This window comes from Artemia sp. Qi Xiang Cuo, chromosome 18 (assembly GCF_049724085.1).
Source record: "Artemia sp. Qi Xiang Cuo chromosome 18, ASM4972408v1, whole genome shotgun sequence".
In the NCBI taxonomy this organism is placed as follows: domain Eukaryota; kingdom Metazoa; phylum Arthropoda; class Branchiopoda; order Anostraca; family Artemiidae; genus Artemia; species Artemia sp. Qi Xiang Cuo.
In genome coordinates, this window is record NC_142811.1 from 58,916,551 (window position 1) to 58,941,188 (window position 24,638).

A 24,638-nucleotide genomic window follows, 5' to 3' on the forward strand; every position below is an offset into this window, starting at 1 on the left:
TGAACGAGACATCCAAACTGACCTTTACTAGAGTCCACTGTAACTCGAAATATGTGAACTTCTTTTCCTGTTTTTCCCAGTAATGATATTCGCCTTAATTATGTTTTAGCATAAATCAGTAACAATAAGTCTAGTTCCATTACATATTCCTTCTGAAATATCTAAGTTACGCAAGAGGGTAAGCGTGTCCTTATAAGAACACTAGCCCTTTGAATTTTCAATCGAATGAGCCCTTTCAATTTTCTACGACAAAGCTTTCAATAAAAACCTTATATGCCCCCAGGCCATAACTTACAACCCTTACCCCGAGGGCTATGGGGGGAGTGTCATCCAAAAAAGATATAATTTCTGGACCTTTCAACTACTTTGAATAAAATGGCTATCTCAGAATTTTGATTGGATGTGTTTTGATAAATGGTGGGCGTGGAAGGGGTGTTAGTTGCCTTTCAATCACTTTCGATTCTTAAAAAGGGCACTAGCCATTTCAATTTCCAACCAAATAGGCCATTTTTGAAGATTCTACGAAAACACTTTCTATAAAGAACCTTATAAGCCTCCAGGGCATAACTTACAACGCTTGCCTTTAGGGTTGTGAGGGGGGGGGGGGGTTGTCTTCCTCAAAGACCAAATTTCCAGAAATTTCAAATACTTTGAAGAAAATGGCTGTCTCAAAATTTAGATTGGATGCGTTGGGGAAAAGGTTGGCGTGAGAGGGGGGTTAGTTGTCCTCCAATCACTTTCGACTATTAAAAAGGGCACTAGCCCTTTGAATTTCCAACCGAACAAGCTTTTTTGAAGTTCCTACGACAACGCGTTCTATAAAAACCTTATATGCCCCCAGGGAATAACTTACAACCCTTGCCCTGAGGGCTGTGGGAGAGTGTCCTCCTCAAAAACATAATTTCTATCTGGAAATCAACTACCCTGAACAAAATGGCTATCTCAAAATTTTGATTGGATGTGTTTGGGGAAATGGTGGATGTGGAAGAGGGTTTAGATGCCTTCCAATCACTTTCGACTATTAAAAAGGGCACAAGCCACTCCAATTTTTAATCGAATGAGCCCTTTTCGAAGTTTCTGCGACAACTCCTTCGATACGATGTGCCCTGGTCTAAGACCAAGAACAAAAAAAAAAATACATTGTGCCAACATCGCTCTTTACTTAGGCAGTGCTATTTCGCTGCCTATGATTAAAGGCTATTAGAACAAGAAAAGAGGAATATACACTATCTTTATAAATGAGTAATAATTGTATATATATTAATGTATATTTGTGTATTTATTTTTTCTCGAAAACGACTCCATATTTATTCGGGAAAATTTGTATCTTGGGGTATTTTTATATAAAAAGGATCTAGGTAGGTCAGAAGTCTGAGCAAATTCATTAAGAGCCTTAATTTTGGTTTTTGCAAATGACGCCATGTACTAAAATAAAAGTTTCCTTATAGTGCAATGACGTCATGCACTAATTTTTTTCTACATGACGTTATATGATGTCATTAATATCATAAATAAGATAGTTGAGTTTCTAACGTAATGAGTTATTTATCCAACGCAATGTCTGTAGGAAGGTCCAAAAATCAAAAATTTGCAGTTGCAGTGACTATAAATGATAATTCTTTGGAACCAACACCTGAACTATCAAACGTGACAAGATGCGAAAATCGACAACCTGGACCATCAGTTGTGACAACATCAATACTGGCAGCTAAAGCAAAGGACATTACTAAATTGTCTGAAGCAATCAAAATCCAAAATGAAGAAGATAGACAAATACCATAGACAAATGTTTGCCTAAACAAAGTTTCAATTTAATGAAGGATCGAGTTATTTTAGCTTCAATCAACAAAGAAGTTAGTAAAATAAATGCGAAAACTGTCGATCGCCTGCCAGGAGAATACAAATTGTATAAAAGTTACGATTCTGTAAAAGATAACGAAAAAGGAGGAATTGAGTTTACTCCAGAATTCCTTAATTCAATCGAAACTGAACAATTACCATCAAATGACTTAAAAATTAAGAAAAATACGATAGTTAACCTCTTGCGTAGCTTAGATATTTCAGAAGGAATATGTAATGGAACTAGACTTATTGTTATGCAACAACATAATTAAGGCGAATATCATTACTGGGAAAAACAGGAAAAGAAGTTCACATTTTTCGAGTTACAGTGGACTCTAGTAAAGGTCAATTTGGATGTCCTGTTGAACGACATCATTTTTCACTTCGACCCGCATTGGCCTTGATTACACATAAGTCACAAAGGCAAGCCTTTGAATTCGTTGGCGTCGACCTTAGCTCGTCAGGTTTTAATCATGGAATGTTATACGTGGCATTTTCTTGTGTAAAAAGACAACGTAGCTTGAATTTCAGGTACCACCTGAAAATGAACGAAGAGCATGTAACGAAGTGTGAAAGTAAGCCCTGACAACTACCAACAAAACGTCTTATTATCAATTAAACGATTAATAATTATAATATAAATTACATCATCGACATTTCAGGTCACAAGAACGATCTAAATAGGTTAGGACTTTAAGGAAGAATTTACATTTTTCCCAGGGTGGTTGTAACGAACCTGTGTTGCCGTCATCATAGGCAGCGTAATAGCCCTGCCTAAGTAAAGAACGATGCTTGCACAGTGTATTATTTATTTTTGGTTTAGACCAGGGCACTTCGTATCGAAGGAGTTGTCATAGAAACTTTGGAAAGGGCTCATTCGACTGGAAATTGGAATGGCTTGTGCCCTTTTTAATGGTCGAAAGTGATTGCAAGGCGATTAACACCCCTTCTACGCCCACCATTTCCCCAAACACATCAAATCACAATTTTGAGATAGCCATTTTGTTTAACGTTGTTGAATTATCTAGAAATTATGTCTTTGAGGAGGACCTCTCCCCACATTCCTCAGGGCAAGGGTTGTAATTTATGCCCTGGGGGCATATAAGGTTTTTCTTGAAAGTGTTGTCGTAGAAACTTCAAAAAAGGCTCATTCAATTGGAAATTCAAAGGGCTAGTGCCCTTTTTAATAGTCGAAAATGATTGGAGGGCAACTAACCCCCCTCTCACGCCCACCATTTCCCAAAAAACATCCAATCAAAATTTTGAGATAGCCATTTTGTTCAACGTAGTTGAAAGTCCTGTAAATTAGGTCATTGAGGATGACAAACCCCCCACTGCCCACAGGGCAAGGGTTGTAAGTTATGCCACGTGGGCATATAAGGTTTTATAGAAAGTGTGGTCATAGAAACTTCAAAAAGGGCTCATTGGATTGGAAATTGAAAGGGCTAGTACCCTTTTTAATAATTGAAAGTGATTGGAGGGTAACTAACCTCCCTCTCACGCCCACCTTTTCCCCAAACACATGTAATCAAAATTTGACATATCCATTTTGTTCAATGAAATTGATAGTTTCGGAAGTTTCGTCTTCGAGGATGATAGCCCCTCCCCCTCGACACCCCTCAAGGCAAGGGTTGTAATTTATGCCCTTGGGCCATATAAGGTGTTTATAGAAAGTGTAACCGTAGAAATTTCAAAAAGGGCTCATTCGATTGGAAATTGAAAGGGCTAGTGGCCTTTTAATAGTAGAAAGATATTGGAGGGGAAATAACCGCCCTCTCACGCCCACCGTTTCCCCAAACACATCCAATGAAAATTGTGAGATAGCCATTTTTTTCAACTTAGTTGAGAGTTAAAGAAATTAGGTCTTTAAGGATGACCCCCCCCAACAGCCCTCAGTGTAAGGGTTGTAAATTGTGTCCTGGAGGCACATAAGGTTCTTACAGAAAACGGTGCTGGAGAAACTTAAAAAAAGGGTTGATTCGATTGGAAATTGAGAGAGCTAGTGCTCTTTTTAATTTTCGAAAGTGATAGAAGGGCAAAACACCCCCCTCTCACGCCCACCATTTCCACATCAAATCAAAATTTTGAGATAACTATTTTGTTCAACTAAGTTTAAAGTTCTCGAAATTAGGTCTTTGAGGATGACACCCCCCCCAAAAAAACCTCAGGGCAAGGGATGTAAATTATTCCCTGGGGGCATATAAAGTTTTTATAGAAAGTGTTGTCGTAGAAAATTCAAAAAGGGCTCAATCTATTTGAAATTGAAAGGGCTAGTGCCCTTTTTAGTAGTCGAAAGTGATTGAATGACAACTAACCCCCCGAAAGTGATTGAATGACAACACGCCCACCATTTTCCCCAACACATTCAATCCAAATTTTGAGATAGCAATTTTATTCAACGTCGTTAAAATGTCTGGAAATTATTTCTTTGAGGATGACAAACCCCCACAGCCCCCACGGCAAAGGTTTTAAGTTATGCCCCGGGGGCATATAAGGGTTTTATATAAATCGTTGTCATAGAAACTTCAAAAAGGGCTCATTCAATTGGGTATTGAGAGGGCTAGTACCATCGTCCATCGTCTATTGTTTTCCCAAACACTTCCGATCAACATTTTGATGCAGCCATTTTGTTGAACATAGTCGAAGGGTCCGAAAATTACATTTTGAGTATGGCACCCCTCCCCCAACTGCTTCCAGGGCTAAGATTGTAAGTTATGCCCTGGAGGCATATAAGGTTTTTATAGAATGCGTTGTCGTAGAAACTTCAAAAAGGGCCCATTCATTTGGGAATGTAGATGACAAGTGCCCTTATTAATAGTCAAAAGCAATCGGAGGCTCTCAGGGCCAAGATTGCAAGTTATGCCCTGGGGGCATAGAAATTTTGAGATAGTCATTCTATTCAAAATAGTCTAAATATCATATAACAAGGCTTTTGGGGTTGAAAAAAAACCCAGAGATTAGGGGTAAGGGTTGTAAGTTACACCCAAAAGGTATTTAAGGTTTTTATGGAAGGGATGGTTGTTTAACTTTAGAAGAGGCTCAGTCTTTTTCCCTGAAAAAAACTATGTGAATATAAAACGAGCAGAAATTAATTAAAAAAGCGTTTACCACAAAATATGTTTTTCAAAGTAAAGTAAAGAACTTTATTAAACCAAAAATGAACCAAAATAGAATAAAATAATCTACCAAGCTTACAATTACCACAAATAGGGTTCTAAGCCCAATGCTTTCTAAAAGCCAGAATATAATTTGTACTCTACTGAAAAAAATCTTTTAAATGTTTTCACTTTTATAACTTTAAAAAATAAAATATTAATTAAGATTTTAAGGAATATATATCAGGATATGTATATTGACTTGACATTGCATATTTTTTTCAGGAAATTCATTTGAATTTTTTAAAGCAAATTACAAATTATATTCTGGCTTTTAGAAAGCATGGAGTTTAGAACCCTGCTCATATTCTGCTCGTTTGGAGTTTGACTCTGTTATTTATTTTAATTTCGGTTTGTTTTGGGTTTCATTTATTTATTGATACTGATTTGTGGTATTTGTATGCTTGGTAGACATTTTTGGTTTAATGGAGTTTTTTACTTTATTTTGAAAAGCGTATTTTGTGGAAAAAGTTTTTTTAAATAATGACATAAAAAAGAGGCTCATGTTTTCGGTTAGAAGACAAGTGACAATGATAATCCATATACAGAACCGTGCCGAGTGCCAGGGCCCGGTGGTGAAGCCACCAGACTTCCGGCACTATAAATAAAACTTAGCTAGTTCAAGTTAGCCTGAATGATCTTAAAATTAATTCAAGGCAGAGGAAAAATGAATCTATAATATAAAATACAGTGGGCTGTCTTTTTTTTTTTATATATACAAAAAAGTGGAATATATTAGAGGAAAGTCCCATTTTATTTTTGAAATTTTTGCTAACACACAAATCTTTTCTTCAAAATTTTCGCAAAAAAAAGATCGATTTTTTCAGGCAACACGGATATTTTTTATGAACTTCTGGATTCCGACATCTTACAACATTATAGCATTTTATGATTTTTTTAATTTCTTTCTCGTTGGTTTCTTAATGCAGATCAAAGGCTATAGTGGGCCCTAGGGGTGATTTGATACGATCCCACCAGTGCATGTAAAAAGAGCACAATCGTGATGTAAAAAGCATAAAATTTTGTGTCTCCATATTCAGAAGCTTGGCAGCTCTTCCTGGGAGGGGTTTGTTTATACAGAATCGGATGATGCACTTTTATCAAAATTGAAGTAATGAATCACTTTTAAATGTCATTTTTCTTTCAAGAAAAAAAAAATGAAAATGTAAAAAGTTGCTAAGGCTAGCACCTCTCAATAGAATGAGAGGGAGAGATTTTATTAAAAACAACAAAAACAAAATAACAACAGAGAGGGAAAACACATAATAAATTCATAACACACCCCTTTTATACGTCTAAGTTTTGGAGTTTCGGTTAACATTACCATGGTCGCTTTTTACACGAACTGTTTGGCTGCTGGCAACAATATGTAACCATGTCAGTGTCTCATTGGCGGGTTTTTGACAACGTGTCAAGGTTTAATTGCTAATGAAGCCAATGTGAGACCCGTATTGTTCCTTACATTATTAAGAATGTATATTTATATCCGAAAACAAAACCTGATGAAAAACCGTAATTGATATCAAAGTTTATTTCAATTGGTCTGGACAAGTGACCACGACCATTAAAACCCGAGTCAATCAAATATTTTGGAAAACATCAAGGATACCCTGGGTATGGTTATTTGAACTATAGGAAAATAGAGAACTCACATCAGTAGTGTATTTCATTGATTTATCTGGTTTATATATGGTTTCAAATATAGCTCAAATATGTTTTATAGAGGTAGTGTACTTACACTGGTTTATTTGATTTATATGGTTTCTAATATAGTTTAAAAATGGTTTAAACGTGGTTCCTGGTTCAAAAAAGGTTTATTTGAACCACAAAGAAACAAAAATTTTACTTAGGTAGGGTACTTACAATTGAGAATCTTCATTCCAGAATGAGCAGATCTGGGAATCGGGTATAACTGTTGGGTAGCCATTTCCACAATTATGAATAACGTCCTGAATTGGATAGTCAGCTGCTATTTTGTTCTTGACCAATATCTCCACTTTCAGTTCTCCATTGGTATTTTTTAACTTGTTGGTTGGTAGAGTTGAGCCAAGAGAAAATCCTATCAAATCGCTGTTTGTAACAAGGTTATTCTTTCTCAGACTGAAAATGGAAATTAACCATAAGTATTTGAGCATAGAACGAAAACGCTTTGGACTTGGTTTTGTCACAAAATATAGAGGTTTTTGCCATTTTCTCGTATTTCTTCATATTTTCATACAATATTAATTCCTTATATCTTTTTTTTAAGTGGCACCTTCTCTCTAAGATTTCAACGCCTGAACAAATGGACTCTTCCTCTGTGTCCAATTTAAATTCTATAGTCCTCTGTACGCATTGTAATACGCACATATGAAGAGAGAAGGGCTGTGGACCTGGTTCTGCTGACAAAAATACCCAGATTTCTCAGCTTTAACTTTTTTTTTCATATTAGTGGCCTATATTCGGCGTTTTTTTTTTTCAAAGTAGCACGTTCTACCAAAAATTCCAAACCACCTGACAAATAAATCTCTACACATCTATACTGATTTGAAAACTAAAGTCCTCTGCACACATTATAGTATGCGAGTATAAGGGAAAAAGGGCAGTGGACCTAATTCTGCTCCCACAATCAGAGCCGTTTCTAGGATTAGTTGCCCTCGAGGCAAAATTAATTACAGCGCTCCCCTTCCAACTCCAATGCTGTCTCAAAATAGCCTCAGTAGGATGACACCAATAACCATCCCACGCAGTTGATGGCTAACTGCGTGGGTTGGGAGTCTTTTACAGTACAAGTATTTCGAATAAAACTTTAGGGGTTCTTAATATAGAGAAAAGAGAAAGAAAGATTGAGAGAGAGAGAGCGAGAGAGAGAGAGAGAACTCACCTCATCAGTGGCACACGAGATGCTGGATACAGGTCAGGTACCTTCTGACCAGATATAAAGAATCCAACCATTTGCAGACATGTCAAATCAGTTACTTGAGTTATTCCAGATACGCTCAAAGAGCTTGAAGGTGAGCTGGGGGGCCTAAAAATGAACTTGAATAAACTTTAAAGCCTTCTTGGGGGAGGGGGGCAAATAAAGACAGAATGATTTAGAGAGACAAAGACAGGGAAGGAAGAGAGAGAGAAATGGAGAGGGACAAAGAAATAGAGAAACTCAAAGAGGGAACGTAAAAGCGAGGAAAAGTTCAGTCAATGAATAGTTGCATTTGAAAAAAACTTATTTGAAGCAAGAACAATAAGATATTTCTAGATAAACATATGCTATTCATTTATCTACTTATTAGAACCAAATGCGGTAAGGTTATTATCTATGTAAAAAGACTACTAGAGGTTAGAATACTGCAAGGCACCGGATTGATACGCAGAGAAGGGGGAGTCTCCGAGCCCAGGGGTGAATCTCCAGTATTTTTATGGGGGGGGGGGAGAGAGGTCCATATCCAGATAGTCAAGGAGCATGGATATATAATATTTTTTCTCCACATTATTGGGGGACAACTCATCCCCTCTTGCCCCCCTCCAAACTGTGCCCCGTCCAACCCCTATAGTGGCATCTGAATATAAAATTCACGAGCTTGCCTAACCAAAACCGTGATTGCTAACGTCGTTGCAGATGAGCTTTAGGAGTAGCACCCTTCAAGGAAATTGTAGTCTTGGGAATGACACAGCCTTGCACTGGATTTTGAGCAACTGATAGCTCTTCTCGGTTTTGTGCATTCCGATATTTCTTTTGAGTGTTTAAACCCTTCCTTGATATACTATTTATTATGATTTGCCTCCCTAACGTAGCACAATATCTGCAGGAATGAATTAGTCTGCGATTAGTCTAGGAATAAGTCTGGGATTGTTAGTACACAGACATAGACTCGTGTTGGTGGGAGCAAATTACCAAAAACCTTAGAGCACATTTTGTTAAAGTTGGACCCATGTTTAAAAGCCACTAGTAGATTGGAGACTCTGGAGATTTTCTGCTGTCCGCTTATAAGATGGCTTGTGCATTTGTGTATATTCAGTTCAGAGCCGCTAGGCCCGGGCCAGCACAGACAGGAGACATTCGTTTTCTTAAAGTTCTAACAGTTTCAATGATTTAAATAATATAAGAGTTGCGACAAAAATACTTGCAACATTAATCGACAACTTTCGAATTGAAGCTTCTGACTGAAGAATGTTAATGTTTTAAGTTGAACTTGTGAGTCTTGGAAATCCATATTTCAGAGCTAGAAAACATGAAAGTAGATGATATAATTTTTTTTCATTCAAGTAGGAAAACGGGGTATTTAGGCAAGGAGTCGGATTTATGAGGAATAAGGGTGCATCTTAGTTTTGTTAAAATTAGGAAGACGTTAATGGTAAAATTCTAGTTGCAAACTTAATGGTTAAAAGGTGCGAGGTACTAGGTATAGGGGTATTTGCCCCTGAAGAACCAACTAACGGTAAGGATTGTTCAGGATACCAGAATAGGTTTGAATATAACTGTTAAGAGGGCCAAGTAATTTAAACCACAAATTACTGATTGAAAGCTGTACCACCCGTCCTTAATAGACAAGTAGGCTATCAATGATGGCTATGACTATAAATATTGTATTTTAAGAAACCAAGAGACATACTTATCCTATAAATTAGTCAAAATTTTTAAAATAGCCATACAGAATGCCGTTTATTTGTAAGAATATAAAGGGGGTTGTGATCATCAATGCTTATTAAAAGAATATATGGACACTCAGGGTTTAACATTTTAACGCAGTTAATGTATTCTATTTCTATTAGTGCAATTATTGCACTTGTATTATCATTTTGATTTATTTTTACGAATTTAAATTTTTTTATATTCTTGAATTTCTGCTTTTCTCTTGTATTATACTCTGCTTGTCATTGTGTTTACAACATTTGATTAAAAATTCAATTCAATTCAAAAATGAGCTTTAAGAAAAGTGTGATTTTTTGGCCATTCATGCGGGGCCAAATTATGTTATTCGGCAGTCCTTCTTGGACCAAACAAAAAGTTCCTGGGGCCAACCCCCCCTCCCCCCAAATCAGGGTGGGAATAGGTCATAAGCAAAGATTTAATGGGAGCTTCATAGGAGGGAGGGAGGAATGAAGCATGAAAAGATTCGGATGGGGGAGAAACATGCACAGCTGTGTATGCCTGTAGCTTCTTGGTAGCAGCAGTAGATTGTGGATTGTTCCAGTAAACTGTTCTATATCTGTCATTGTTTTCACAGTATCTTAAAACTATCATTCAATCTGCTTGTTTTGACGATATCCCCTCCCTTAAATATGGTCCCTTAAATATGCAGAAAGTAACATCATTGTAGCTACCAAGCCAAAATATAGCTAATGTGATACTTTTAGCAAGGATACATAATTTATCTCTTGTTTAAATTTCAAATTCATGACAAGCTTATGACATGATAAGTTACTACTGACAAAATTTTTGCAAATCTTAAAATAAGTTTTAGAAAGTAATTTTTATTTTTTGGTGCATTCAGATAAATGTTGGTGAACTTTCTGAATAAACCTTATTAAAATAGGTGGGGGGGGGATTCAAAATATGTTTTTTTTTATCACGGTTATCCCGAGACTCTCATATCTGTGCAAGTAAATATATGAATGTTTTCATCACACACAAAATATATTCCCAATAAGAAGGGTTTGAGCAAAATCTAATCAAAATTGCACGCTTAGTCTAATTTTTTTTTTTTTAAACTTTTTAGGTAAGTGTTTTTTTTTCATTTCTATCTCAAGGGCCTCTCACAGAAAGTTAGAAAATGTGGGCATAAAAATGGGCTCTTTGACACTTCTGAGGATCCTCACCCTAGGGGTAATATCCCTAAAATTTCCAAGATTTGCTCCTTTTCAAAATATCACTCACCCCCTTCTCAAAGAAAGAACCATTTAAAACATACTTAATGTAGTAAGAAACTATCCAAAATGTATTTAAGTGAATGAAGCCCAAATGAAACAACTTAGTCAAATGAAATGAAAAATGTTCACAAATAGTTTCCCTACAATAAACATTATTCAATGATTTAATTACAATAATGACAATTGTTCATAGTAATATTCATGCAAGAACTGGAAATATGCTTAGGGACAAATGCACTACCACGCGGCAGTGTTGCCTTTCAAGCTAGGAGGCCGTATAAACAGTTTTTTGATAAATTTAAACCAGTTTGCTGCTTTACGATTTTAGTCCGATGGTATTTCGTTCATATTTCGGCCAGATTGTTGCTTCATGGCCCAAAATTTCACTTTGCTTTGTCGCAGTTTCTTTTTAATATGATTGAAAAGGTTGTTACAGCTTATATTTTGATTTATTTTTTCCTTTACTACGGTTATTTGATTCAGCACAATAGCCCAAAGTAAAAAAAAATAAAGTAAACAAAGAACACAACAAAACAATAAAAGAAAAACACCGTAGTGACAATCTTTCTCGGAAAAAAATTGTGGATTTTGGTATTAGTAGAGTAGTACCTTATACTTCTACGACTTTATGTTCCTTCCTATGATATTCTGGGCCTTTACGTTCCTTCCTATGATATTCTGGGCCTTTACGTTCCTTCCGGTTTTTCTGGTAGTCCTATTCTACAGGTCATTACACTTTTGCCAAGAAGAACGAGTATAACTTGATTGGTGATTAGGATTTGAATAAAAGGAATAGTTTTCTTTACAATTCATATTAGTAAGATAATTGAATTCAAAGAGAATAGTTTTTATTTGAAAGGATATTAGTGGAGAAAAAAAAAATGAGGGGTGAATTTAAATTGTTGGAGATTAATGATGGAACCGACAGCAGCAGCAGCAATGATATACGAGTATCTAAAGTGGCTGTGGAAATAACTGCTGGTTGTAGACTATGTCTTGAATGGGACACTATGTATGCTAGATACGTGATATCATTAAGGAAATTTAAGCAGGAGGAGCAGCTGTGTTTTGCTGGAAAAGTAAATATTCTCCATATAAATAAACTTCGATCAGCATTAGATGTCCTATCGAAATATATTGATGAGAACAAAATGCATCAGTGAATATTATTATTATTGTAATTATGATCAATAAAAATGTTTCTAAATCAATGGTGTTTTTTTTTTTTTCTATAGTAGACAAGCATATATTTTTTAGAGTAGAAAAAAGAAATTCTGTTTAGTCTGAAGTGGATCGTGAGAGAGTTAGGACTAAAAAAAAAATGGATAGATTCGAGAAAGATCGAATCATGAGGAATCTAGTTCTTATGGAAGAACGTTTAATTCTAGACGATGATTTTCTAGAGTTGTCTATTCAAGGGAAGATATTTTCTCGGGGAATGCTTGTTGATATAATGAAAACTGATTCTCCATCATTCGAGTATTGTATGAAGCTTCTAAATCGTGGTCCAAATGCATTTATACAATTTATTAATATATTGATTACGACACGACAAAATGATATTGTGGATATGCTTTTAAACATTAGTTTTTAGAAATTTAGGACTTTTTTTCATAAGAAAGATGGTGCTCAAGGATGATTTACTCCTCTCTCTCTCTATCTCAGACAATTTTTTTTGTTGCTAGCTCAGTTTCATTGTGGTAGTGAGAGTGTCAACACATGACAAAATGTTCCATACATGTCCGTTATGTATGTACACACAGGGCAGCTGGTCATCATGTGAGAATTGGACAATGATTGAGGAGTATGATGAAAAGTGTAGATTATGCAACCCGTGTAAATTGCATAGAGGATATTCTGTACAAATTAAAGGTTGTACTTCCTGTCTTGAAGAGGTGCGTGACTCTCAGCCTAGAGGTCACCTATGCTCCAATTGTCATTATGATAAATGTAATCAGTGGGAGAGTACATATCCCGGTATGATTGGAAAGAATCCTAACCGTGATTTTAGTTTACTGGTACGAGATTGGTATCGTCGTGGTTTGAGATTGTTCTGGGAGGAGGAACCGGGTCAACGATTCAACTGTTGGAACAACAAAAGAATATGGTTTCTACGTTATCATTGTGAAGACACTGGGTGTTATGATTATAAGCCCACTGATTTTTATTTGGCTGTGACTGAATGTGATTCGACACTTGAGGACACTGTTTGTGAAATTGCTTTAAATAAGCAAATTGAAACATGGGAATTCTATAGAATGAATGCGAATAGTTTCATTGACTATACAAAGAGATATGACAAGAGTGAAGTCACACTCTACTGTAGAAAATGTGACCCTGACATTGCACTACATCAGGATCAGTACACTGTGAATTCAGATAATCTACCTGCACTAGCTGTTGTCGACAAATACCTAGTAGTAGTGGATGAAATCTAAAGAGTAGAAAAGTCATTTTATCATGTATATAGTTTTTTTTATTAATAAAAAATTTCACATACATCTTTAGAATATTTTATTATCAGGGCACTAAAATCATTATTAAATACACTTGTAAGTATATTATACACTAGAAAGTCATTCAATCGAGGTAAGTCAAGGTAGATGTCGAGAAACTGCCTTTTGGTTGAATCAACACATTTGAACATAAAAAAGCTTAGATCATGAAGTCAGCACGCTTTAGTTATTCAATCCTGTGCTTGTCGTTCATTTTGAATACTGGTTTTTTCTCCACTTTTAATAAATTTACTGATACCCGGTATATTGAATTTATACGATAAACGAAGAGGATAAAAAATGTCAATATTCTTTGCTGTTTGAAAGATGCATAGCCAATGACCGGTCTTCAAAGTCGATGGACTGCTATAAACATTGATAAGGGTATTGTTAAAACTTGGAATTTTTTTAACAAAGTCCAAGGGTATGCAAAAGAACTTGTGCTGGGACATGTATTGATCCATACTAAATACCTTGATTATTTGGTTTGTGTTCATGGTGCTAGGTCTAGTTGAACACTGCCGTTGGGCGTGATTTCCCAATAATTTTCAAATTGACTCAATGATATTAGTGTGATACTCTCAGTCAGAGCATTGGCAAATGTACACTCTAAACATACATTCCCTGTTCGTACTATGGTCATATCTTGCATGCCTGACAAATCCAAAACAATAACCCCATGATTTTTTGAAAACATTGAATCGGTTATTCCATTTTCAAATAGTTGAGAGTCATGATCTAGGGATTGCATGGTCAACTCGTACAGAGTTCTATAGGATTTTTTGTCGAATGATAGAGTGTACAGTGGAATACCATTCACTTTGCACACGAGGCTAGATAGAACGAAAAAATTAAAATCGTGGGGGGATTCAGTCCAGGATCCACTCTTCACAAAGGCCAAAGCCAATTTTGATGGGATTTCTCCATTGATAAATGATGAATCGCTATAGCTACGAGAGCCGGTGGCAATGTGACGTTGATTGGTGATCGTATGGGGGACAAGAAGTTTAATGTTGTTACCATTGGCTCTTAGCTTCTCCACTGCCAATGCAACAGAGCTCATAACATGGTTTTTTTTAAATTGTATAATTACCAACGAGATTATGGAAGGCGCGTTACGGGCTGAAAAATATATTTTTCTCAAAACGAAATTTGATAGAATAAGCTGTAGTAGTACTTAATTATGGACTTTGGGGGGTAATACCTGAAATGTAACAAGTATTTCTGGATTCTATTTTCAGACTAGATGATACTTCTGGGTCACTGAAGTAGTCAGCTCAACGTCAGTATCAACACCTGATCAATATTCATAGCCCAATGATTGTCCTCTCATCTCTTTGTACGCCTTTGGCGTCATCATCATAAATTGTATGTAGCTTGCATAGTTTGATAAATTATTGCTAATGCTCACCAGTGTTCCATGAATAAATACATTAATTTGCTTGAATATATTTTGTAGAATACAGTTCTCATAAGAGAGACCATCACCGGCCTTTGGAGTTGTATTATCTGACTTTTTCTTCACCACAACATTTAAATCAATAAATGTTGACGACAAATCAATGAAATAGTCTTCATTGGAAAATATTTGAAAGTGTATATTTTCCGAGAGGGGTTGGTGGGGGTGAAATTGTTCATAGTAGCCATACTTGACACTGACATCAACATTTTCAGCATTGAATAGATTCAATGAGGAACTGATTGATGGATATGATTCCTTGTGGGGGAGATAAGTCATCTTAAGAGAAGAAATCCTTCTTTTATCTAACAATCTTTTTATTTTTCTTCTTCTTCTGCTGCTTATTGCTCTTCGTTGTTTTATTTCTCAAAGTCCTTGTTGATGTCCTTTGCTTCCTGCCTGGGAGGAGACTGATGAGTGAATGAGGCGAACGCATCCTTTTTAATCCCTCCCCATTTTGTAAAGATTTTAATTGCTCACCAACATCTCTTGCTGAAGATCTAATATTTTCCTTAGCACTCTCCTTGAAATTCTTGCCCGACCTCCAGTCCTGTAGTGTGGAGGCAGCAAAATTTGATGCAGCAGGTACAAAATATTTTCTGGCAAGGGGTAGTGCAGAACGAAATAGCCTAGCAAACCAGCTACCAAGACCATAGCCCGATATTGTAGTACGCCCCTTGTAGTAGTCTAGTCTAGTGCCTATTCGACGTAGACTCAAAGCACAAACATAAAAATTGATATCGGGACAGAGAAATGGAATTCTTCTATTGTTCAGTTTAGGTGATTGTGCTGTCGTTGAGACTGGGTTGAAAATTACATGTAATCACTGCTAAGCCTTTTGATATTGCTAGAGGATCACCTAATTCAGTTCTTAGTGTTAACTGACAGAGTTCCAAATAGGAAGTGTTTACGGGAATATACTGAAGATGCTTTATATTGTAGTGATGAACATGTTCTTCATTGGTTTTTCGTTCAAGAACTCGTAGGAGGGGAACATTTGAATTACCAACCCGAGATGTTTCCACAAATGAAGCGTAGAGAAATATACAAGAGTCCGTGGAGAAGGCAGGTGGGTAGTCAGCAAAAATGAAATTAGTGTTTCCAGCACTTCTACCATTGATTATATTGAGCTTAAAGCCAAGAACGTCCTGTAAGTTATCATTGAGAATAATCTTTTCATTGGCAATAGGTGAACTAATGTAGATCTTGCCCTCCTCCTTTGAATAGTTGAAATGAAAAGCTCCTTTTTTACGAGCAGAAATTCTTTTATTGATAGTACGACATAAATCATTCATGCAGGTGAGCTCCTCGTAGGGTAATTCAACATATGTATAATCCCTCCAATTAATTTTTTGAATTTGTTCTTGATCCCCTGGTGGTGTCGGCTAAACATAGAGTTTAATTTTTATTTCTTATTTACTACCCTTTCCAAGGATGTCGGTGGTATTTTTGATACTACAATAAAAAAGATCCACTTCAGATGCGCCGTCAAATTTGACGGCGGGGGAGAGTTTTTTCCAAAAATCACTTGTCGTATTCAAGTCATTGTAGAGAGGATCGGAAACGTTGGACATGAAAGTTACATAGAAATCATTGGGCATTGTCAATATCTTCAACACCAATCCAAGAATCAAAATAAGAGTAGTATCCTAGCCATCGAACAAGTAACTGTTTCTTACCCCTGCGAGTACGAGTCTTTAATATCTTTTCAATTTGGTAGATTTCACTTGCATTTTTTACTTTTTGCAATTCATAGTCATAAAATCCGCCGAGTATCTCTTCATCTTTGGTATCCGCAGACGATAAGTTATAGGTTTAGTGTCTAGGTTTTTTGCCAATTTAACCAGTTCAGCGGACAACAAGTACGTCCTCTTTTCAAAAACATTAGTTGTTCTATTAAATTGAACAGTATCGGAGGCCTTGAATTAATTTTTCTTCTTCTTAACCTTTGATTCATTGAAATAGTGTTTAAGAAAAGTGTCAAGTGTATTATGATCCGAATGATGAACTTCCGTTGGTGTAGAGTTGGACAATGATTGATGAGGTCGTTGATTATAAATCAACATGATTTTATCTAGATCATGAATAAAAGCCGGTGTATTTTTCAATTTACAATATCTTGAAATTAAAAGTCGAATAGTTCTTATCAATCGTTCGGCCAATGCAACCTTTATAGGACTTTGAGTATGATGTAGAAGTGTACTATATGTGTATATTACTTTTGCAACATGAGGATTAACAAATTCACTACAGTGATCCTTTTGATTTTTTTTATATGAATCCTGTTCGCGAATACTTTCTATGGCACTAACAAGTTCACCAGCTTTCTTTGATCGCAATGGAATTGCATGTGCAGAGTGTCTAAAAACACTGATTGAAAGTAGAATATACTTTTACGGCATATTATGACATCATTAAATCTCATTTAGAGTCAGGAGATCTGCTTGCATTATACCCAACGGGTAAAATGCTTTAGTTTTTCGATATTGATTGGCACGAAGTCTATGATTTCTATGCAGAGTATAACTTGGCTCACTTTGTAGATAATTTTTGCCAATTAGTGTTTAAGCACCTGTGACTTTGGGGGGCTTGTTGGGGTAACATAATATAACAACCTCGCCATTATAGTCATGAGCACCTTTCTGAGTTTTCAACTGTCCTAATGAAAGAATTTTGAGCAATTATCACTAACCTGTTGTATAATGGCTGCTGATGGTGGTGGTGGTGGCGGTGAGTTTATACGTCTTCGCTTTTGTCTAGCTCTCAGGGGTGTGCTAGTATTTTCCAAAATTTATTTAAAATCTTCTTCTTCAAGCTCATCTTTTAATGTTGATGATGACGATGATGATGCACGTTCATTTAATTTTTTTAAAAATTTGTCTATTGCCAATAAGACTTTTGGGGAAGTTTAATGTATTTAGAAAGTTGTATAGACGAGTGTCAAATGATAATAGTCCTTTACGATTTGTAACCATGTCATACATTAAATCAAGTAGATTATAGCTCTTGCCTTGAATTATAATCCTTTCTCCATTGCTCTCAACTTGAATTTGACCACTTTCCAAGAGATAGGTTAGGAGTCGTTTTCTGTGTTAACCAAAAGTTTTGGGGATTATATTTCCAATTTTCAAAAAAATTTAAACAAATTACTACTTCATGAAGATCGCTCCAACAGCAGATTATTTAGGAGATGAGTCTTTTTTGGGATCAGCAGCAGCAGCAGTGGGATGCTATTTAAAGAGTGTGCTCCCTCGGTTACAAGCATCTTAACGAAGAACCAGTTTTTTATCAGCATTAATAGTTTCAATGTCTAGGACTTGTCTCAGATTTTCATTAAAGTGTTCGACGGGTGAGAGAGCAAGTTCTATTTGAGTCAATTTATAGTGTTTTGCCATCTAGAGAAAACTGTTTACAAGTCCTGCAATTATTGGCAGTAACAGTGTGAAAAAGCTACTACCTACCGGAAGAAGTCGCTTCTTTTAGATAAATAGTCCTTTGTTTTTATGGGCAAATTTACTCACAAGGAAACGATGTTTTTTTGCTACCTGCATGTATACTTCTGGCTCTTGAAATTTGTCCACAATAAATTTTAAAAGAAGTTCGGATATTAGATTAATGAAATCATTGTTAATACCATGTTTGGGTATTGCTTTCCTAAGCTGAGGTTTTGAAGTGCTTAGAACTGAAAATAGATGTCTATTTTCATGTAGTTTCTTCAGTGTCATGATACCGACTAATAGCTCTTTTTAGTGCTCCCGGGGAGATATACTGTAATTTCATTGTCGAAAACATCTGTGACTACACGCAGATCCTCGGGCGTATTTTGATTAAGATCCAATAGGATATAGCCGTAGGGTTTATTAGTTGCCTGATTGTATGCTGAGAGGAGAAATTTAGGGGCACCTGGATAGATTTGTTTATTGAGGGTTATTAGCAAGCTAGAATCACGAACAACTCTGTAGATGATTTAGTAGGTTCAGTTCAAAGCAAGTGTTCGCATACATTTGCTCCGATGAAAAAGATTGTGTAGAACCATAGTAACGGAAATCTGTTCATGATGAGCGCGAACAGTGAACAATTGCAAAAATTGCTGAGACCATTGTTCAATGGAGTCAGTCAGATCGTCTAAGATTAGCCAAGAGTTTTATTATATATTGTGAAAAACATCCAGTCTCTGCAGGAACTGCATCTTCACGGCTCTCATTGGTCCGGGAGCAATTGCTTTTATTATATGGCAAGACTCGTAAGACGTGATCTAGGACTATTAGATTTTTTCGGCTTTTCAGCACTAACATTATAAAAATTTTAATTATTTTAGTTAAGAGTGTTGTTTTGCCCGACATTGAGGGCCCACACAGAAACGATCTAAATGGTGTTTTAAATTGATACATGTTCCTTTCAACAGTTCACCTGGACAACTAACTGTAGACCCTAATTGTCTAATGACTAAATAATTTTTCCCCACTACTCCTACCACTACTCGGTTCGTCAAGAAGAAGAAGACAAAGACAAAGATTAATATATAACTATATTTTTTCTTTTATTATATGCAGATAAAAAAAGTAACAATAAATTGAAAAAAAAATACACTTTTTTAAATTTATTCATAATAAGAAATACAACAACATTTACATAGGTGCACAGAGAAAAAAACACTTTTTTTTTTGTTTATTTATAGAGAGAAAAAAACATTAAATTAGAGAGAGCACTTGAAAAAATACACTTTTTTAAATTTATTTATAATAAAAAAATACAACAACATTTACATAGGTACAGAGAGAAAAAACATTTTTTTTTGTTTATTTATAGAGAAAAAAAAACATTAAATTAGAGAGAGATGGCACTTGAAAAAAAAAATCTGCTCTAAGTCAAAAAAAAAAAAGATAACTTTGGTGACGGTGCGCCCCCTGCGCTGGCGGCGGCCGGCCCCCCCCTCCCCCGGGCCGCGAGGCCCCCCCCCCCCCCCCAAAAGGTTTTTTTTAGGAAATTATTTACAGGACTTTATTTAAACCGAGACTTTCCCGGTGGGCAATACACTCGATCCGGTCTGAAGTTAAATAGTGTCCAAGGGGGAGGGTGGTCACACCATCTTGACAAACATAGACCTTGTCGGAAATGGTACTCATGGCTATTTTCTCTACATTTACAGTATAGTTCCTGTAGTTCAATGAACGAATTGCCAACAATTTGGCTCGTGGAATTGTATTTTGAACAATACAATTCCTATAAATGTTCTAGTCGAAATTCTTGTCCACATAGCGCGTGGGTACTCCTTTGCAACGTTTCTTGATTTCCTCGTCGTATGTCTGTATAAAGTACACCTTCGGACCTACAAGCATACCACGAGAAATCAGGTCGCTACTCGTTTCAGATTTAAAAAATAAAAGCTGATTGGGCGCCCGACGTTTTACTAGCTCAGGGTAAAGACCACCACACCAATTGGTGTAGTCCATCCGTGACCTGATCATTTCACCGTGCGCCAAATCATCAATTAGATTTGGTGTTTTTACTTTGAGCAGTAGAGAATCCGTGTCACCGTAGCAGACCTCTATTTGCCCCTTTTCCGGCCACTGTACCCTAGCCACATTGTAGTAGAACTCCAACTTGTGCTTTTTTGAGATCTCCAAGATAGCACTGCCTGCAGCAATATTTTTATTCAGGACAATGCGTCTTTTTTTCCTATTCAAAAGTACCATGTCCGGGCCAATGATTGTAAAAGAAGTGTAATTGGGATCGGCAATAATTCGAGCACATTGTTCTGGATCGGTCACAACGTCACAACTATTCCTATTACAAACACTCTCACACATTTTGCCGAAAGCCGAATTTAAAATGAGTTTATAAATTTCTTTTTCGGCTTTCGTCTGTGCTGCAGAACGTTTGCCGACAAAAGTGTCAACAAACGTTTTCAAATAGGGTTTTTGACTAAACTCGAGTGCTCGGTGAACCTTTGTGACGTTGAAACCATTGTTACACATCCATTTTAACGCTACATGATGTACAACTAGGTTTTTTTTCGGCAGAAGGTCAGCAATAAGTTTTTGTTTTGAAGGTTACAAATGCAATACGTCCAACTAGAGTAATCGACTATTGTGAGTGCTCAAAGAGTCCTTAGTCACAGGTATATTGATTCATAGGAAAAATAAATTATTTAATGACTCATTAAGCTCGACTGGTATCTCTCCATCAATTTCAAAAAACCATCCAACCGACACGGTCTCCTCAACACTGTCAATGTTTGGGAAATAGGGAGCTTGATGGTTATTGAATAATTTATAGTCGGTGCCAGTTGGTGAATTATGGGACATGGCCAATCGTTAGAGAGGATCAATTACGAGTATAACAAACTCTAATTTTGTCCCTGTTTTCTATCCTTGTGTCGCAGGTTCCAAGAGAATGGCCCCGTGACCGAAGAACACCCTCCTCAGTGACCTCTCGATGAACAGGTGCTGATCAATGTCAGTGATTAGACAAAGTTTTTCCCCACTAATTTTTATGATGAGGTCCATCACTAGATGAGGCGAAGAAAAATAAAAGCCCAAATCAAGATTAAATTCTTCATAGATTTTATCCGTATTTTGACACATAATTTCTAACAAAGTCAACACGTCACTCGAAAAATATAGCTTGCAGTAGTCAAAGCATTTTTTACGCCCTCCCCCTGCCCAAACGATTTTAGAAAAACTGTATTCCGGGGGGGTGCAACTACGATCGTGAAGGCTGTCGTAAAACGATTCAATACAAAGAATAGTCTCCTCGGCGAATCTCGACATGGAACAATAATAATCATAAGGATAGATGCCCTTGACCGTTAACAAATCATATAAATCATTTGGAAATTGTTGCTTGAGAAGGGGGAAAGCATTGCAGCCGTCATCGTTTTTCTGCACCTGAATTAATTCGCTCAATGATTTGGGGAAAAAACTGTAGGAATCTAAAAAGCGAATTTTATTCGTGTACTCAACGCCGGCTTCAACAAATTTCCACATAAATTCCAAAACAAGCAACTTTTCCGCTGATTTAGGCATGATTTTGTACGTAAAGCTATCTATCACCCATGCATCATCATCCACTGTTCCATTTCTTTGAAGATGTGCCAATGCAGGTAGCACATACTTTAGATCAGTGTTAGAGTTATGTATAAAAACCGGTAGAAAAAGTTGTTGTTTAATTTTTAAATTACACAAATTATGAACCCACCCTTGACAGTTACTTTTCCTCGTTGAATTAAGGCCAATAAGGGGATTTTGGTCCTGCACCGTGTCTTTTGGGGAAAGGGCCCCCCTAAACACCCAGAAAATTGTTCTCTTTCCCAACGCCAGCTGCTCTTTATCCGACAATGTCATAAGATAATTGGTATGACGTAATCGTGAAATTGCCTTGTTTGCTGTTTTTATTAAAGAAACCAATAGCTTTTCCATACTGCCCTCCTCGTCCATAGTCAAAAAAAACTCTTCCAATTTCATTTTATTGTTGGCGTCGCGACGGGCGTGCGCATAGGAACACGCAACTAGTTTGTGTTCCTTGACTATATTTGGCCTTGATGGGTCTGATACCTAAACCAGTCTTGTTTCGCAATCTAAAGACGTTTTATCAGATTGCAGGAGGTAAATTTGAAATATTTTAAACTGTAAAGTATCTGCCTTCTATTGGCAGGTTAAGTCTTTGATTTCCATGACTTTAGCAAGGAATCATGTGGTCTGAGACTGTTTGCTCGAATGTGAGTTGGGACATGTACATGCGGCAATAGAAACGTTCTCCTTTTTTCACACCTTGAGATATGATTCGACTTATTGCTGTGACGGGGAAAACATGACCATAAGAATTTTCATCTTTGGGATGTTCATAAATAACCCATACAAAATTCTTAACATTTTCAACCATCGGTGTCCTCACTGAATATAGAACCCCTTTTTTATTCGGTTTTTTCCCCCATCGACAAATTCAGTGTCATACTGGAGAACAACTACCCCCACCCCAAGATATTCATTTGCTTTTTCGAGTATGCTTATTTCTTTAAAGGACACCGGATACTATCCCTCCAAACAATAAAAATTAAATTTAGGGAAATTTTTCCCACCGTTGCGTGCAAGTTTGTCAAGATTTTTCATTGATGACTCTTTTTATAATGTCTTATGGGCTGCTGCTTAAAACGCATACTTAAAGCATTGAAGTCCAGTGTCAAAATTGAAACCCTGAACTCCTCCTGTAGCCAACAAATCGGGGTGGCATTTTATTTTTCGACTACCTGCTCCCCTTAAAATAAAGTTTTTTTTAAATCTTCTGAGATTCAGATCCATATATTCAATGTATAGAATGGTGAACCCACTTCCCCTCTCATTAGATGTATCAAAATTTTAAATTACTTTTTTTACCATTTTTAAAATGTTTTATTCAAAATCGTTTAGATGTGGTTATAAAGTCTGGTTGCCTGTCTAAAAATTAAAATAAAAAATGTCCCCAGATGTCCCGTTTTGTAAGTAAACTTTTTGGTTCACTGATACTTTAATTCCCCCCTCGACCTCCCCAATTCTGGATCTGAACCTCAGTAAGTGCTCGAATTCTGTCGATATAGCTATGGAGAACTTTCACGGAGTCATTTAAAATAATGCTTGAGTTTTCCTCGGGAAGGCTAAAATCTACCCTGTACGTTTGCAAATGGTTTAGAGCAGATTCTAACAGACAAAAATTAGGCAATTCCGGGGACATTGCACTATTTTCATGTCCTGACCCTGTTTGTTCAGGACTCAATTCACTAATTGTAAAGTTGCTGTTAAAAATGTCCCCGGAAAAATGAGCTACTGTTGTATTTCTACTACTACTACTACTACTATTAAGTGGAATGGTGGAGGAGGGTGACAGGGAATTGTCAATAACACCACTCCCAGTCTGTTCAATCACCTTTGGGGGATGTGACATGAGAGTCCCTAGTACATATTCCAAGGTGTTTGGAGACACTTGGTCGAACAAGCCTGTATTGTCCTCTGAAGGAATTTCGTTATGAGGACCCGGATCAGATTTACTTGTAACAGCACCTAAATATTCATGCATGAAACTATCTGCCCACTCTGGGTCCTCAAGCATGTCAATATCATAAGTTAAGTCCTCCAGGCTGACGCTTTCCATTAAAACATCGTTAAGGAATCTCTCATGCCAATCCAAATTCTTTAGAACCAGTGTAGGTTCATCCCTGAACTCTGCTGGTGGTGACAGAATTGGTTCTGTAAATATACATGCTTCATCACTCAATGGTGTCGCTGGTGGTGCTATATTTTTAATCTGTAGAAAAAAAAGTTTTATTTTTTATGTAAAATAACCATTATTTTATAGTTAATAAACTGTCAATTTCTCATAGTCATTGTCCCACCATCATCACCTGAACAATTAAAAGAAGAAGAAAAAAAAGTTACATTGCCCTATGTCTTTCATAATGTCAACTGAACATGTTAAAAAATATATTTTTTTTTTTAGTCGGGAAAATGTAGTCTTATTATTAGAAGGGTAAGTTATAACAATAGAATGATAGAAAAAATTAATAGTTTTATTACAAAAATTTTTTTTAAATAAAAATGCAAACTATGCGTCCAAGTCGAGTGTTTGAGCTTCTTCATTCTAATTCTCAATGAAATTTGACCATCGTTCAACTGACGCGGTATGCTGTATGAACACTTGCTCCTCAGCTTCAGTTAACGGACACGAATCCCATATGTCGGCGGTTGGTGTTACTTTCTCAATAATTCGAATTTTCCTCTGTCTTTTACCAACGGATTTGTTTGAAGTTGACCTGGGCTAAATAAATGTTTGTAAGAGGGAAGAACTTTTTTCTCCATCCATATCAAC

At 36.5% G+C, this 24,638-nt stretch overlaps 1 protein-coding gene across 1 annotated transcript in view; it reads right to left on the minus strand.

Moving 5' to 3' along the window:
- The window catches only part of LOC148941706 (adhesion G protein-coupled receptor L2-like), a 224,013-nt gene that overhangs the window by 178,285 nt on the left and 21,090 nt on the right, over positions 1-24,638 (minus strand). The window contains exons 3-4 of the mRNA XM_089104233.1: positions 7,861-8,004; positions 6,861-7,097 (exon numbers count right to left, since the gene is read on the minus strand). Coding sequence (XP_088960359.1) covers positions 6,861-7,097; positions 7,861-8,004 — 381 coding nt within the window. The remainder of the gene's footprint in view (positions 1-6,860; positions 7,098-7,860; positions 8,005-24,638) is intronic.